The following is an 18,611-nucleotide window of genomic DNA, read 5'->3' as shown; positions in this document are numbered from 1 at the left end:
CCCATTCACTGTAACCCAAAGTCTAGCAGCTAGGACAAAACCTCCACTGCTCATGGAACATAAAACCCCAAAAGTCTCCAAACTCAGCCAGTTTTTTTTTTTTTTTTTTTTTTTTGTTTTTTTTTTTTTTTTGGGAATCTCAAAGAGTTTCCTTTAAGGTCACATAAAAGCAAAACACCACTGAGTTAAAACAAGATTTTAGTTGCTTTCAATAACCTAAACCTGCAAGCAAAGTTCAAGAGAACACTTTTTCACACGGCCGTCAGGCTCCAATGCCTCCTTAAAACAACAACCAAAAGTACCATGAGTCCTTTGAAAATATTAATCCAAACAAAAACAAAAATGGAGATGCTATGAAGGTTCTGGATTTTCACGATACTCCGACCTTGTCCCTAGGTGACCACGTCCCTTTCCCAATTTCTCATTAGCTTGATGACTGGATGGTCCCTTGCTCTTACTTTCTCTTTCGTTCCAAAGCATGGGCATCCTTAAACTCCAGGCTTCAGTGGGTGACCTGTGCTTCTGAGAGCCCAGGATGAATCACCACATCCCAATGAGCCTCTGTGATCTTCCTCCCTCACGCTTTGTGTTTTTCTCCACAATTGTTTGTGTGGGGGGTGGAGGGATGTACACCCATGTAGGTTGGAGGCAGAGAGAACCGGCTCAGAGGGAATATGAAGCCAGGAACGAGACTTACATGTGGTTATGGTGAAATTCCACGATTTTGTCCTCTAGTGCGTCTTGCTGAGGTATGTATTTATTTTTTGCTAAGTGCTCTCTGTCCAAGGCTTCATCAAAATCCCCAATCTCAGCTAAAAAGAAACAGAAAGAAAAACAAGTCACATAGGAATGACACTTCCCAGTTTGTCAATATTCCCCAGCAAGCCAAACAGAAGCTAGCAGACAACATAAGGTGAGCCCAGTTGGTGGGGAACATCAGAAGGGCCAGATCTCAGAGACGGGATGCGAGGATACATTTAACAATTGTGGTGATGTGAGAAGACAGTTTTCTCTCCTCCTCATCTCTACTAGTCAGAAAGAAGCTTCAAGGCCAGGCGCAGTAGCTCACACCTGTAATCTCAGCACTTTGGGAGTACAGGGCAGGCAGATCACTTGAGGTCAGGAGTTCAAGATCAGCCTGGGCAACATGGCGAAACCTCATCTCTACCAAAAATACAAAAATTGGCTGGGCATGGTGGCGGGCACCTGTAATCCCAGCGACTAGGGAGGCTGAGGCAGGAGAACTGCTTGATCCCAGGAGGTGGAGGTTGCAGTGAGCCGAGATCGTGCCACTGCACTCTAGCCTGGGCGACAGAGCAAGACTCCATGTCCAAAAAAAAAAAAAGCCTCAGAATCATCCATCTTCAGCCATACCTGCTCCCAGTTTTTCTTTTCTCCCCATCCACCTGGAGAGGTTCTTGGCAGTAAATTCTACACATGTGGGTGACAACCGTATGACCTCCTAACAAACCCTAAAACTTCAGGACTTTATAAACATCAAAGTGAAACTCATATATATTAGCAATGACTAGTGCAAAACCCAAATGCTTTATCATGTAGAGAGAAAAGAGGATTGTCAGTGGGTGCAAAGGTAGATAATCTAATGCTTAAAAAAATTATGAGTTTATTAAACTTTTCGTAGTCTTGTTGTCAGAAATAACAGATCAGACTGCAAAGTCTTATATGTTTTTGTCTATGAGAAATATGATTCTCACATAACCTTGTTTTCTCACATAACCTCAAGACAGTCCTCAATACTGCTGGAATGTGGAAAGTTAAAGGATAGAGCTTTAAAATCAGACCTGCGCCTTAACAACACTAGCTCAAGGTCAAGGTACACCAATTGTTACACCTCTGAGACAGCACACCTTTTTCTTTGTATCACATATACTGTATAACAAGCTTAATAAAAAGTAGCCTAATGACCAGGCCCCAGCTGTTTTGATAAAAACCAAGGGAACTGTTGCTATGAAACTCACCTTTCATTCTGTCACATGAAGCAGCTTGTCACACTTAGGGCAATGCACTCCAGTAATCAAGCAGGACATGGCCTGGGTGTTGCCATCAATCACACCCACTGAGGATATCTGTTCTGCACAAAGCCATGCCAACTCACCTGGCAGCAGCCGGGGCACTGGAAGAACCCCTCCCTCGCTTCCTCATCATCCGAAAGACCAACAACACTATTTCCTAATTGCCTTTTCTGGACTGATTTCTCCCTTCCTCAATAGAGTAAAATTGCCACCCTCCATCACAGAAAATGGCACAGAAATGGGGGCATGCCTGGTCATACTGCCATCGTTATACGTTGCCTTGACAATAGAGGGCCGGGCTTCTCTGCAATTCCTTCTATCTGGTTCTCAAGGAAATGCAGTTGATGCTCATTATTCAAGGCAGTTATGATCTACAAGGTTACCATAAACACTGAATTAGCCATTCCTGAATCATTTCTCCTAGGGGAAATACGGGTTGAGGTTCCTAGAGTAGTCTTGAAACAACATTTTAGTTAACTGGCCGTGTCTTATGTGTGTTTCTGTTGAAAGCCATCTTAAATATACTTTGCCAATTTCTTCACATTGAGCTCATGGCCAACAGCAGCTGAACTCATGCCTGAGCGATGCTTACCTAACACACATTTGCTCTATCAGGCAGATAGCACTGCACGCGGGGACACAAGACAGACAGTGCTTTAGCACAATGCCTGGGGACTGCTTTAAACAGTGAAATCACCAACAATATGCATAAAAATGCCCAAAGCGTGGCACTAAATAGACCATGAAAACGATACTTATTAACAGTAAGAGAAAAAAAAACCAGAAGGCAGAGCTTTGCCTCGTTTGACCTCCACTGGGAATGCACATCAGGTGACTCCAAATTTTCGCCATTCTGGGCATGTCCACAAATGACCGTGAAAGTGCATGAGTGTTGATTTGGGGGTTACAAGTAAATAAGTGAATTTGCAAAGACAGAGTCTGAGAACAATAAGCCTGGACTGTCTATGCAGGAATTCTTTAAATCCCAAATATCTTGTGAGCTTTATGTTTGGGCTTCTTAATTCCTATGAATCTTAGAACACACTCCTTCCCATCATTCCATATAAAGAGAGCCGAATGGTCCAGTTTTTCCTTTGGCATCAGGGTGGAGACACCTAATTCTCTTTTCTTCTGGGTCGCTTGTCTTTTCTTGCCCTCCTGTCACACCATAGTGACATGACTATGAAACTCATTCGCTCCCCACATTTCTCCTCTTTGAAATATGGAAATAGGCTACTCCTTAAATTTCTGGAATTTGAAAACAGACACATACTCAAGATCTGACTTCCTTTTATTTTTTCCAAGACAGGATCTCACTCTGTCACCCAGGCTGGGGTGCGGTGGAGAGATCGCGGCTCACTGCAGCCTTGACTTCAGGGTTCAAGTGACCCTCCCACCTCAGCTTCCCAAGTACCTGAGGCTACCGCCACATACCACCACACCTGGCTATTTTTTTTTTTTTTTCATTTTGGGTAGAGACAGGCTCTCACTATGTTGCCCAGGCTAGTCTTGAACTCTTGGCCTCAAGCTAATTTTGTTTTTGGAGAGACGAGATCTCGCTATGTTGCCTAGGCTGGTCTCGAACTCCTGGCCTCAGGAGATCCTCCTGCCTGGGTCTCCCAAAGCGCTGGGATTACAGACATGAGCCACCACACCCAGCTGACTTCCTATTTTTTAAATGTTTTATGCTGAAAGTGTCACATCAGTTTATGCATATCCTATATTCCTTAGCAGTCTACTCAGCAAAGTAATTAATAGGAAAAACAGCAGCAAACCAAAATCCTGTGATTTTAATAAATGGATGCAACTTCCCCAGAGGACAGGCGTGGACAAACCTGCCTTACCACGCGAAACCCTCAGAGCAGGGACCACACAACCTGCACAAACGCAGCCCTGCCTCGCCTCCATGATGCCCACGTGTGCTCTTTACATCAGGGCCAACTAGTAGCTGATTCTTCTCTTCATCAGCTTGTCCTTCTTAGTCAATCCAAAATAAATTAGAGAAAATTAAGTTCAAAATACTGCAGGGAAGATACAAGGCCAGTGACGGAGGAACAAATGAAAAAATACAGACTATCTTAAAGACTCTATGCATTCAAGCCAAAGAAGGGAGGAAAATAAGACGACAGCAGATTGTGTGTATAGAGACGGACAAGATGAACATCAGCTTACCAGAGATAATTTTCCATTAGGGGTAATATAGTTTCTGCCAAAGGGAGATGACTTGACCCCTTATACCTTACCAATAATCACCAATAATTGAAATCACGACACAATCCACAGAAGACTCTATGAAATGCCTCCTTTCATGACTGAGTGCATGGGATGCTTAAAAATGCAGAAATGGGGCCTTACACATATTGGAAGATTTTAAGAATATTATGTGTCTCATGACTGTATGTCAAATACCATGTAAACAGCAGAGGAACTTCTGATCCCATCTATTTGCCTTTTGAGAAGGGAAGATTCTTTGGGGATTTTGAGCCACTCGCTGGTTTCTGGGGGGAAAATGGTATACTGGACTGAGATCATGGTTTTCTGGATGTCAGCGAATCTCCACTCCCAGATATGCAAGTGAAATTCACTATTGTTAACAGACCTTTATTTTTTTAATTTACTTTTTTAATTGACAAAATAAAAATTATACATATTGGTCAGGCATGGTAGCTCATGCCTATAATCCCAGCACTTTGTGAGGCCAAGGTGGGAAGATCACTTGAGCTCAGGAGTTTGAGACTGGCCTGGGCAACACAGTGAGACCTCAGCTCTACAAAAAAATAAAAGAAAAAATTAGCTAGACCTGATGGCACGTGCCTATAATCCCAGCTACTCAGGAGGCTGAGGCAGGAGGATTGCCTGATTCCAGGAGGTTGAGGCTGCAGTGAGCCGTGATTGAGAGACTACACTCCAACCTGGGTGACAGAGACTGTCTAAAAAAAAAATTATGGGGGGGATATATTTATAGGGAACATCATCTTTTGATATATGTACACATTGTGAAATGGCTAAATTAAGCTAATTAACATATGTATTACTGCCCATATTTATTTGTTTATTTTTGTGGTGAGAACACTTAAAATCCACTCTTCTGTTTTTTTTTTTTTTTTTTTTTAGACAGAGTCTCACTCTGTCACCTAGGCTGGAGGGCAGTGGGGTTTCTCCCAGTTTCAAGTGATTCTCCTGGCTCAGCCTCCCAAGTAGCTGGGACTACAGGCGCCCACCGCCACCACACCCAGCTACTTTTTGTATTTTTAGTAGAGACAAGGTTTCACCATCTTGGCCAGGCTGGTCACGAACTCCTGACCTCAAGTGATCCGCCCGCCTCGGCCTCCCAAAGTGCTGGGATTACAGGCGTGAGCCACCGCGCCTGGCCAAAATCTACTCTTTAGTGTAACAGACCTTTAAAGAAAAAAACGTAGGAGGAAAGAAGTACACGACTAAATGGCATTGGGAATCTCTGAGTAAGGTCAATTTCTCTTCTGCTTACAAAATGCCAAGGGTCAGAGACATTTTATGAAGTTACTATTTCAATAAGGAAGCTTCATTTTAAAGTTTCATGTTGTCTGGAAAAGGAGGATTGCAGGTGAATAAGGATAAAGGAAATTAATGTTTACTGAATACCTAGCATGTACTGGGTATACAGTTGGCCCTCTCTATCTGTGGGTTCCATATTCACGGATTCAACCAACCATGGATTGAAAATACTTAGGAAAAAATACTGCATCTATACCAAACATCTAAGATATTTTTTCTTGTCATTATTCCCTGAATAATATAATGTAACTACATAGCATTTACATTGGATTAATTATTATAAGTAACCTAGAGATGATTTACAGTCTATGGGAGGATATATGTAGATTATATGCAAATACGACACCATTTTATATCAGGGACGTGAGCATCCTCAGTTTTTGGTGTCCTTGGGAGGTCCTGCAGCCAATACCCCATGGACATTAAAGGACAACTGTGTATGCTACCATTTAATTTTTACAGCCTTATGAAAAGGATTCTATTATTCTCATGTTCCAAAAGAAATGGAGGCTGGGGGGTAACCTGCCAGGGTCACCAACCAACGAACAGAAATCAGGTCTGCCAGACTCAAAGCCTCCTCTCCCTCCTCTCCCTCTCCACTATCATTTTATGAAGAGGGGAGACCAAACACAAGAAAGGTAAAAATTACATTAAGTTCTGTGCTAAGGATTCCTCCCCTGTAAAATAAGGATAATGACAGACTTCATCTCAAGGGGCTGTTAGGAGAATTAAATGAGATTATATATTATATATAATATATATTATAATTATATATATTATTATATTATATTATATTATAATATTATATATTAATATAATATATAATATTATTATATATTATATAATATATATATTATATATATGGGATATATATATGGGATTATATATAATATATTATATTAACATATATATTATATATATCATAATATTACATATTAATAATATAATATAATGTTATATTATTATATTATATTATATGTATATTATAATTATACATATAATTATAATATGTATTATATATTATATATATTATATATATAATATGTTATATAATATATATTATATATTATATATATAGTGCTGGCACATGGTCAGGCTTAATAAAGATACCTATTTTTTTGTTTTTTTCTTGCCCATGTCATTTTTTTCAAATTGGTAAGAAAACATCTATCTAATAAGTGCTCATATTCAAAAAACAAGAAGATACGCATCATCTGAAACACCTTACTGTATTATACTAAGGCAATTTTTTGACTACTAAGAGTGACACTTCCTATAAACCTTTGTAAATCTAGTGAACTAGACACATATCAGGATAGGAGGGGACTGATTATATGAGACGAATTCATATACAGTGGAAATGTAAAAGGTGATATGATAGCACAACTTTCCTTTATAGTAGTGCTTATTATACATTAAGTGTTATACCCACAATTACCTTTCTGAAACATAATGTGTATACTTTATTTCAAGTAATTTCTGCCTTGGTCAAGAGGGAAAAAACACCCAGGTGGCTTGTCAGCAAGCCTTGAGATGAGCACAATCTGATTCATCCTTTGTCTATATTAAGGCAAATTAAAATATCTAGGGTCCAGCTCCATTAATCCAGCATGAGTCTTGGTTTACTGAATTCTGGAGAGCAAAAATCTCTAGAGAGAAGTGAAATCTGTGGCAGTATTATGTCTTAAGGGTACTATGCCATATTGAATGATAAAGTTTAAATCCAAGAACAGGACAGAACAAGTTTAGTCTATTTGGCAACCATCCATCCAAGCTTATCCTTTAAGACAACTGAAGTATCAACTGTGTACTAGTCCTTGAAGAAAGACAAACACCTGAACAGAAAGTACAAGAGTTAACATTTGGGGATATGCATATTAAATGACATCAGGAGTATTGTTTTTCTCTTCCACCCGTAGGCCTTCATACGAACAGCAAAAATAACACAAAAACATCGACACTTTCTTTTTTGGTGGATGTGACTTTTTTCCCATCAATCAGATCACTGTGTTATTTTGAACATGATTTTCAAAGGAAACCAATAGAACTTACATTGCACAATGTGTGAAATCAAGAGAGCTGCGCTGGTGTCATTACACGTCAACCTGCCTTGAGCCAAGTCCTGCTTCACCTGCAGCGCGAACAGGTACCTGCGAAGATCAACAGAGCTGGGCATCAGGCAAAGAGGGCAGGAGGTCACCGGGAACCTGGCCTCACCATGAGAGGCCAAGGAGAGGGATGCAAACCCCAACCACGAAGTCTGCATGGGCTGGAATAGATTCCAGCTGCCATTCACTGCAGTGTAAATATCTCCCTCCAAAATACAAAGAGATGTATGCTATCACCTTTTCACAGTATGAATAATATGTTTCATTTTATATAGGGAGAGAGAGCCATAAAAATGTGAGACCATAACCTAGCATGCTATGTATTTTTGTAGGGTACAGGAAATATTTACATTTTTTTCACAGAATCAGTCATCCATACTCTAACATGGTTCTATGGCTCAGGCAATAACAGCAGTTTATTATGGTGAGTCAGAGGATTGCCAATGAAATGAGAAAAACAAGGGGGCGTCTTTTTTTGTGTGTGGTGTAACTACTTCCATAAGACCCAGTTACCAGATTTGTAAAAATTCATTTTCTTTTCTTTTTATTTTTTTTTTTGAGACAAAGTCTCGCTCTGTCACCAGGCTGGAGTGCAGTGGCGTGATCTCGGCTCACTGAAACCTCCACCTCCCGGGTTCAAGCAATTCTCCTGCCTCAGCCTCCCGAGTAGCTGGGACTACAGGTGCACGCCACCACGCCCAGCTAATTTTTTGTATTTTTAGTAGAGACGGGGTTTCACCATGTTGGCCAGGATGGTCTCGATCTCTTGACCTCATGTTCTGTCCACCTCGGCCTCCCAAAGTGCTGGGATCACAGGCATGACCCACTGCACCCGTTCAATTCTTTTCTTTATATTGTGGTATCAAGCATGTCAACATTTTTGGTGTAAGAGAAAAAATACATCTGTAAATCAAAGACATTAAGTAAAAACTGTGCAACAGCAAACAGGCATATGAAAAGATGCTCAACATCATTGATCATCAGAGAAATGCAAATCAAAATTATAATGAGATATCATCTCACCCCAGTTAAAATGGCTCATATCCAAAAGATAGGCAGTAACAAATGCTTGGATGTGGCAAAAAAAAACAAAAAACAAAAACACAAAAAACCCTCATGTACTATCGGCGGGAATGTAAATTAGTACAACCACGATAGAGAACAGTTTGGAGGTTCCTGAAAAAACTAAAAATAGAGCTGCCATATGACCCAGCAATCCCACTACTAGGTGTGTACCGAAAAGAAAGGAAAACAGTATGTCAAAGAGATATCTGCACTCCCATGTTTACTACAGCACCATTCACAACAGCCAAGATTTGGAAGAAACCTAAGTGTCCATCCGCAGATGAACGGACAAAGAAAATGGGGTATGTATACACAGTGGATTACTATTCAGCCATAAACAAGGAGATCTTGTCATTTGCAACAGCATGATTGGAACTGGAGGTCATTGTGTTAAGTGAAATAAGCCAGGCACAGAAAAACAAACTTCACATGTTCTCACTTATTTTTGGGAGCTAAAAATTAAAACAATTGAACTCATGGAGAGAGAGAGCAGAATGAAGTTACCAGAGGCTGGTAAAGGTAGAGGGAATGGGGATAGTTAATCGGTCCAAAAAAATGAGATAGAATGAATAAGATCTAATATTTGATAGCACAACTGGGTGACTACAGTCAATAATAATTTACTATACTTTAAAAATAATAAAGAGTATAATTGGATTGTTTGTAACATAAAGGATAAATACTTAAGGTCATAGATACCACCCCCTGCCCCGCAACAAGACAAAACCAAACCGAACCTGTACAATGTTAAAATGGATGTGAAAATAATGATACGAACTCATAGATTTTTAGATATCTAGTTTACCTGCTGCCGGAGAACAGTGTCCTCTCAGTAGCACCCTTTGCAATCAGATTCTGTCCCTCATACAATTACCTGTTGGGGCCGCACGCTGTGGCTCCCAGCACTTTGGGAGGCCGAGGCGGGTGGATCACCTGAGATCAGGAGTTCAAGACCAGCCTGGACAACATGGCAAAACCCTGTCTCTACTAAAAATATAAAAATTAGCCGGGTGTGGTGATGTGCCCCTGTAATCCCAGCTACTCGGGAGGCTGAGGCAGAAAAATCACTTGAATCTGGGAGGTGGAGGTTGCAGTGAGCCGAGACTGCACCACTGCACTCCAGCCTGGGGGACAAGAGCGAAACTCCATCTCAAAAAACAAAAACAAAAACAATAAAAACAACAAAAAACAATTACCTGTTGGAAGGATAGAGAGATAGGGCCTTGGAGACATGGTAGATTCCAGGCAGATCAAAGCATCTCCTTATTTACAATTGGTAACCCAAGGCAAAGAATTGAGTGTATAACCTGCCTGGCCAGAGGAAAGGGTGTTTCAGGACAGCCAAGTAGTTGAAGAAAGGTTTTACAGGTTTATCTCTCATAAAGTAAAATTTTGCCTCAAGTATTTGGCAAAAAAATTATAAGTGCCAATTTATAACATAGCAAGAATAATAGAATTAGAAAATCCTTATTCCACAAACTCTAAAGAAATTATTGACTCCAGCAAGGATTATCAATGGGTGAAAAAACCATGTAGGAGACTGGACAGTCACATAGGGCAAAGGTAATATGATTTTACCTGGCAATAGAATAATCAGAATGTCACCACCTGAATCCAATGAACAATCTCTAATCATTAATGAAATATGAAGCACACAACATCACTTAACGACAAACTCCAGCCCAAATGTTTAAGTGTATCAGTCAAGCCCTAGAATGAATTTCCTGTCCTCTCCAAACCTCATGTTGAGATTTCATCCTGAGTGCTGGAGGTGGGGTCCAGTGAAAGGTGTTTGGGTTGTCAAGGCAGATCCCTTATGAATAGACTAATGCCCTCCCTTGGGGGTGAGTGAGTTCTCACTCTGTTACTTCCTGTGAGAGCTGGTTGTTACAAAAAGCCTAGCACCTCCCTGTTCCACCCACCTCCTCTCCCACCATGTGATCTCTGCACGTGCCAGCTCCCCTTTGCCTTCTACCACGAGTGGAAGCAGCCTGAGGCCCTCAGCAGATGTCAATGCCCAATCTTGAACTTTTTAGCCATCCAGAATCATGAGCAAAATAAACCTTTTTTCTTTATAAATTACCCTGCCTCAGGTATTCCTTTATAGCAGCATAGAACAGACTATGACTTCCAGTTTTGGAAAAATACAAAGGATAGAGGAACAAGTTAAACAGCACCACAAGAAAGCTAGCAGGCAAATTCAGAAAGTAGGATACTGTGGAGTGTAGCTGGTCCAGTTTCTTCAACAAGATGCTATCATGAGGAAAAGAAAATGAGGGACTAACTTACATAGGCCCAGATGACATACTAACTAGATGCAATATGTGGTCCTAGAGTGGATCTGTTTTTTTAATTGATTGATTAATTGACTGATTGAGACAGAGTCTTGCTCTGTTTTCCAGGCTGGAGTGCAGTGGTACAATCACTGCTCACTGCAGCCTCAACCTCTGGGGGCTCAAGCAAATCCTCCTGCCTCAGCCTCCAGAGTAGCTGTGATTACAGGTACACACCACCATGCCCAGCTAATTTTTTAAATTTTTTGTAGAGACAGGTCTCCCTGTGTTGCCCAGGCTGGTCTCAAACTGCCCAGCTCAAGACATCCTCCTGCTTCAGCCTCCCAAAGTGCTGGGATTACAGATGTGAGCCACTGTGCCTAGCCAACCTTATTTTAGAACAAACAGATACAAAGGACAGTTACGGGATAAATAGGGAAATGTGAATATGGCCAATGTATTAGATGAGATGAAAAGTACATATGTATGCATAGACAAATTCGGAAAGGATATCTTACTAATGTAACGGGCAATGGGAACGCAATGTTTCTACTTTCTTAGTCTTATTCATTTGTCTATTCTAACTTTCTACAATGTATGTTTACTACTATTATAATAATGAAAGGGTATTTTTGATTTTCAAAAGGGCCTTTAACAGTATTAGCCACAGAGGTTTCCATAAGAATTAAATGAGATACATGGAAAACACTATTAGAACAAAAATATTCAATAAAAGTTTGCAGTTTTTAAAAATAAAAGAATAACCCATTTTAAGTCATTTAGGAAATTTTATTATTAAGAACTAAAAAACCACAGCAGCAACTGTATGACCAGCAAAAAGTGCCCTACAGACTACAGACCTACCAGTGGGACTTTCTCTGACCTCCCTAATTTTATTCTTGTTCTCTTGCTCTACCCTTCTGTCTCTCCCCCCAACCCCCTTTCTCTCTGTGTGTGTGTGTGTGTGTGTGTGTGTGTGTGTGTGTGTGTGTGTGTGTGTGTGTGTGTCTGTCTGTCTGTCTCTGTCTGTCTGTCTGTCTCTGGAAAGTCAAAGGGAAGAAAAGCAGAGAATATAAAACAATCTAAACCTCATGTGAGAGGCGGGAATACAAACTATCGTGCTGGATTATAGTCACTGTCTTTTGAGCCCAACACTTTGTAGAGCTACAAACTTCTAATCGGTTTTTCATTAAATAGGAGGGCTTCATGTTTTAAAATGACGTTCTGAATATTTTACCTGTTTTAAAATTACATTCTGAATATTTTACCATTTATCATTTCAAACATGAGGTTCTGTGTTCACGAAGTTTTCAGGGATAAATGCATGGGCAGTCTGGCAGGCTCTGGGGACCTTTGGTGACAATCACACATGGGCTGCAAGATGGCATCACGTTCTGAAAACACACACGTTTACTGGGAGAGCACAAGGCTATTTTGAAGGCTGAAGGAAGAACGTGACTCCCCCTGATTACATGGACTCTTCCTGATCCAAGTCCCTTGTAACATGAGAAGTAGCTTCCTGGGTGCTAACTCTGTCCACTTTTCTTACCATGAGCTGTAAGCTGAGCATGCTGGCCACGATGCTAACTTTAGAGATTTTGCAACACCTTTAGTACTGTCCACTGAAGCAATTCCAATCAGTCTCACACGAGCTAGAGGCTAAGTTTTACTTGGTGGGCACTAAATAAAACTGAACCGGTAAACACAATGAAAACATAAAGCGCTCAAAATGGAATCAAGTTTCCTTAGCAGAAGAGTGGACGTGAGGAGAGTCCACCTCTCACGTGAGGAGAGGACAATGATTATGGCAGGAGCAGACAGAGGGACTTCACTCCTAGGGACTGCAAGAGTCACACATCACACCCATTTGATGCCTTGCTTTCAATATGAATAATTTATTTCATCTGGAAAACCACCATCTTCCCTCTTTTCTTATTACATACAAGCAATTTAGAATTCTCCTGCAGTCTAAGAGAACACTTCAGCAGGGCGCACAGGGCGCAGAGCAGCATGTTCTGATAGGGTCCCCTCACCTATAAGAACACAGGCAAGTGGAAGCTGGATCCAACTGAAGACGGGATGCCCAGAGAGAAGGGGAAGAACAAAGGGTGGCTAAACATGGCACAAGGAAAGTGATTCCAAGCCACGTGATAAGAAAAACTGAGATCATGTGGCAGGGTGCAGCGACTCATGCCTGTAATGCCAGCACTTTGGGAGGCCAAGACAGGCGGATCATGAGGTCAGGAGTTTGAGACCAGCCTGGCCAATATGGTGAAACCCCGTCTCTACTAAAAATACAAAAATTAGCTGGGTGTGGTGGCGTGTGCCTGTAGTCTCAGCTACTTGGGAGGCTGATGCAGAAGAATCGCTTGAACCTAGGAGGCGGAGGTTGCAGTGAGCCAAGATCGTGCCATTGCACTCCAGCCTGGGCGACAGAGCGAGACTCCATCTCAAAAAAAAAAAAAAAACTGGGATCATCTTTTCCAAAGACCCTCGCTCGTTGTTTTGAGGCTGCACCCAGGAGTCAATACGCTTCTCCTTCTAGGTATCTGGGTGCTGCTGTCAATAGGATGGCATTCCACCTGCAGTTCAATAAATAGAAAGGAATCCAGCTTCTTGTTTAACAGCAGAGTGCAATTTAATCTCCTATCTATATCAGTGGGAAGCTGAAAGAGCTATTCCTGGAGGCCCAAAGCATTAACTACGGAGCTAGAGTCACTTATGCTCTGCTGAACCACAGGCCAGTTTCTCCGTCTGTCCCACTCCTGTGTATGCGTCCCTCCCCACAAAGCACAGCTGACATGGAGCTTCTCCCAGCATCCCCTCATTCACCATCTGCCAAAGAACAGCACCTGAAATCTCAATAGTCAGTCCATTTCTGCTTCTACAGGAATTTGAGATGCGAGAGTCCCAACACATCGGCCCCATGAGGTTCTCTATGCCTTGTACCAAGTGGGGAGTGATGGAGAGATGATAAAAAAAAAGTAGGAATTTCAGATCAATTTTATTCAATAATGAGCCAAAAGAACTGTCTCCTTGGAAAAGACTTCTTAAATATCAGTTCACACTGGGTGCCAGAAAACAAAAACAACAAAAACCTCCTCCGTCCAGCTGAGCTCGTGTAACTTTAGGAATCTATCAGCACTGACAGAGGAGCTGGCAATGTACCAGGCACATGCGGCTTGATGGTAACAAGCTGTATGGAGTTTCAGAACAAGGGCCAGAATGGTAGCCAACTGCAAACCTCTAGAGACAACGATTCACAAAAATTGAAAAGGTGCAAAACTATTGGCAAAACAGAATTTTTAATGAAAAAAAAATGGGGGGCGGGGGTGAGGGGATACAGGATTTGTGCCTCCAACTTCCTGAGCAAGAAAGAGCCCTGGTGATTCACATGAGGAAAAGGCACGCTACTGATGCTACTTATTCCAAACACAACTACATTCCTCCAACAGCTGGACTTGCCCTTAGATTTATTTCAGCACGCAGAGCTCAGGGCAATGCAGTTTCCAACGACAGGAAAACCAGCCCGAGAAACCAAGACCCAGCAGCCCCAGCGAAAGGCCTTCCTGTCGTCAGCCAGCCCTCAGTCCTGTGCAGCCCAGCTTAGCAGCTTGGGCTGTCCCTCCTATGCAGGTAGCTCCCAGAAGGCTGCTGCTTTCTGCCAATTCCTGGCTGCCTTTGCCTTCTTCGCTGATTTGAGGGTTATAAGTGGACGTGGATGATTAGCAGCACAAACGTTCAGAAAACACAAAGCAGTGGGAAGTCTTTGTCACTGTCTCCCTGGAGCTGCACATTCCTGTATCTGATGTCCTTCCTGCTGCTGCTGCAGTCATGGGACAGCTAACAGGTATCTCAAACATGACCTGGCCAGAAACACCCTGACTCTCCACTCCCCAACAGTCCTCCACTTCCCTCCATCCTTTTCTCATTTTAGTAACCCCCAACCCCATCTCCCCCCAGTCACTCAAGTCAAAAATCTAAGTGCCCCTCTCCCTCCCTCAGAGTCCACCACCACCTCATCACCAAGACAGAGGGACCCTGCTTCCGGTACCTGTTCCAAACACAACTACTTGCCTCCATTTCTACTGCTACCTATTGGTGGCTTCTTTGCCACCACCACGTGACCGCCTCCTCACAGGATGCCCTGGGACTCTCCTTCTCCCCCTAACATCCACATGGCAGCCAATCTTTCAACAGTATGTGTGTCAAGCCTCTCTCCCACCTCACCACGGCGCTCCCAACACTCCTGCCATGCTGGCCCTCCTTTATATATTTGAATGCTTGGAGCTGATTCCCGCCTTGGGCAGAGTACTGACTGCTCCATCTCTCTGGAAAGCTCTCTCAGTAAATGACTGATGGTTCCTTCTCACTTCCTCAAGAGGCATCCCAGACCCACCAGCCTGAAGTCATCACCCAGGCACCTCTATCGCATCCTCCTACTTCAATTACCTAAAGAGTTCTTGCCGCTATCTGATATTATCTTGTTTATTTAATCGCTTTGTCTGTTTCAATGAGAGTATTCTTGTCTTTTCATCACTGCACTCCCAGTGCCTAGAACAATGCTTGCACACAGGGCACCCTTAATAAATACTGCTGATTACATCAGTATCTTCATCCCTTTGATAAATGATGATCAATGATGACCCAAGATACTGTGCTCTGTACTGAGAGGGATGAGGAAGGATATGATGGCTTCGGTATTAAACAGTCACTGCTTGAACACCATGTATGATAAGAATTAGGCTGGTTAAACCCAAATGTCCAACAATGATAGACTGGATTAAGAAAATGTGGCACACATACAGCATGGAATACTATGCAGCCATAAAAAATGATGAGTTCATGTCCTTTGTAGGGACATGGATGAAATTGGAAATCATCATTCTCAGTAAACTATCGCAAGGACAAAAAACCAAACACCGCATGTTCTCACTCATAGGTGTGAACTGAACAATGAGAACACATGGACACAGGAAGGGGAACATCACACTCTGGGGACTGTTGTGGGGTGGGGGGAGCGGGGAGGGATAGCATTAGGAGATATACCTAATGCTAAATGAGGAGTTAATGGGTGCAGTACACCAGCATGGCACATGTATACATATGTAACTAACCTGCACATTGTGCACATGTACCCTAAAACTTAAAGTATAATAATGATAAAATAAAATAAAAAAAAAAGAATTAGGCTGGTTAGATTAGTGTCCTCTGAAGGATTCTCTTCAAAGGGAATCATTTTATCCACACATGTTCCTGCCAGCTCTGCCCTCTTTTGGAACACCATCAGTCTTGCCTCAAATTATAAAATGAGGTTGGGCGCAGTGGCTCACGCACATAATCCCAGCATTTTGGGAGGCTGAAGCAGGTGGATCACTTGAGGTCAGGAGTTCGAGACCAGTCTGGCCAACATGGTGAAATGCTGTCTCTACTAAAAATATAAAATTAGCTGGGTGTGGTGGTGGGCACCTGTAGTCCCAGCTACTGAGGAGGCTGAGGCAGGAGAATCGCTTGAATCCGGGAGGCAGAGGTTGCAGTGAGCTGAGACTGCGTCACTGCACTCCAACCTGGTCGACAGAGAGAGACTGTTGCAAAAAAAAAAAAAAAAAAAAGTATATATAAAATGAGTAGAAGTGATGATGTGATGATGGTGATAATGACGATGGTGATGATGATGGTGACGACAATGAAAACAGTGATGGTGATGGTGACAATGGTGGTGATGACAGTTACCATTTACACTGTCCCTACTGGATCCCAGCTACTCTAGTATAATACTACTCATCCTCAAAACCACTCTGGCCAAGCAAACATTAGAGTCCACACTGTAATAGGGGAATTAACGGCAACACAAAGGGAGAAAGTAACTGGCCCGTCACAGCAAGTGGCAGGATGGTGGCCGAAGCCAGGTCTGACTTAATGCCTGCACTTCTTCCACTCGGTCACACTTTGAAAAGAACTGACCTCCAGTTCCTGCCAAATCTACCACCCATGGCAGCGGCAAAGACAAACTCTGAGTTGACATGTTGGTTTCACAGAAGAGATTCACATCCAGAACAGTCCATGATGTGACATATAAGATGGAAAATACGCTATTAACAAGAGTATATGCCCAGATTCACTTCATATCACAACCTTCAAGAAACCAAGTTTTAGGGAAAACGGTACTTCTCCCCCCATTTTTGTAAGCAGGGCTGGGAAAGAGGAAGGTTAAACTGTTCAGTACAGAACAGATGCTGGTCAAGTAAACATTATGAAAATGTTTGTGTCATCAATTGAGAACATTCATTTTCTCTTTTCCTCTGTACTCTGTAGCAAAAAATACACAGTTTCCAAACCACTAACCTTGTGAGTTCTTCTTGGAGTTGTGTGTGGTCAGGCGGAAAGAATTTCACCACAAACTTAACAACAACGTGCTTTGGCCCTAAAGAAGAAGAAAAAAAGAAGTAAAGCATTTACTGATTTGTGTTTCAAATGCCATTAAAGAAAAAGACTTTACAAATACAAATAATGCATCTGATTCCAAGCTGCCAAGTGCACATCTGCCATTTTCCAAGTCACTTAACAACTGGCCAAGTTCAGCTACTAATTCACACTTCCATATTGTGGGGAAAGAGAGATCCATTTTTAAAAAATACTGTGACAAAAGTACTACACAGAGCTATTAAACTTTTTCTCTGCAGACTTAAATTTTATCTAGGTTTTTTAAAATAAAGTCATTTGTCTTCAAAAATGTATCTAATTGGCTAGTTTTACCCAAATAATGAAAACATACATCAGTTATGCAATTCATTATATTTAACTATTTATAAGGTACAGTTGCTAATATGTTCGTCAAATATGTTTTCAGCCTCTAGGTGCTCTTCTGAGCTCTGGGGAAAACATACACCAGACGTGGCCCTGGCTTTGTCTCAGCCAGCCAAGGCCTTTATAAGTATCTTATAAACCCTCTTACCAATGAGTTTAGACAAAATCAGGAAGTAGATAGGGAGTGACGGGAGGGAGAGATTGAATAAGATGAACAACTTTTCAGAATTAAAAAAAAAAAAAAGAAAACAGGACAAACAGATTATAAAATAATAATCTGTGGCCAGGCGCGGTGGCTCACACCTGTAATGCCAGCAATTTGGGAGGCTGAGGTGGGCGGATCACCTGTGGCCAGGAGTTTGAAACCAGCCTGGCCAAGATGGCAAAACCCTGTCTGTACTAAAAATACAAAAATTAGCCAGGCGTGGTGGCGGGCGCCTATAATCCCAGCTACTCAGGAGGCTGAGGCATGAGACTCATTTGAATCCAGGAAGTGGAGATGGCAGTGAGCAGAGATCGTGCCACTGCGCTCCAGCCTGGTGTGAGAGAGCAAGACTCCACCTCAATCATCATCATCATCATCATCGTCTGTGATTTGGGTTGGAGTTTTTTTGTTTTGATGTGTAAGCTACAATATAAGCCATCTTAAAAGGTCTGCCCTTTGGAATGATAGCAATACATTTATGTTCTATGAAATATAAGGTACTATAATGAAATCTAAATTTTAGCTGTCGTATAACAAAAGCAGAAAAATGTCTGTTTTACTTTTCACTATCATATACAAATACTAA

General features: G+C 41.9%; 1 protein-coding gene across 5 annotated transcripts in view; it reads right to left on the bottom strand.

Moving 5' to 3' along the window:
* The window catches only part of FARP1 (FERM, ARH/RhoGEF and pleckstrin domain protein 1), a 311,003-nt gene that overhangs the window by 64,002 nt on the left and 228,390 nt on the right, over window positions 1-18,611 (bottom strand). For all 5 annotated transcript variants that reach the window (XM_019039583.4, XM_019039582.4, XM_019039584.4 and 2 more), the window contains exons 5-7: window positions 17,359-17,437; window positions 7,620-7,717; window positions 698-812 (exon numbers count right to left, since the gene is read on the bottom strand). In XM_019039583.4, the coding sequence (XP_018895128.3) occupies window positions 698-812; window positions 7,620-7,717; window positions 17,359-17,437 (292 nt within the window). The remainder of the gene's footprint in view (window positions 1-697; window positions 813-7,619; window positions 7,718-17,358; window positions 17,438-18,611) is intronic.

The sequence above is a fragment of the Gorilla gorilla genome, chromosome 14 (genome assembly GCF_029281585.2).
Source record: "Gorilla gorilla gorilla isolate KB3781 chromosome 14, NHGRI_mGorGor1-v2.1_pri, whole genome shotgun sequence".
In the NCBI taxonomy this organism is placed as follows: domain Eukaryota; kingdom Metazoa; phylum Chordata; class Mammalia; order Primates; family Hominidae; genus Gorilla; species Gorilla gorilla.
Note: the sequence above shows the minus strand (reverse complement) of the source record. Positions and strands in the feature narration are given on the sequence as shown.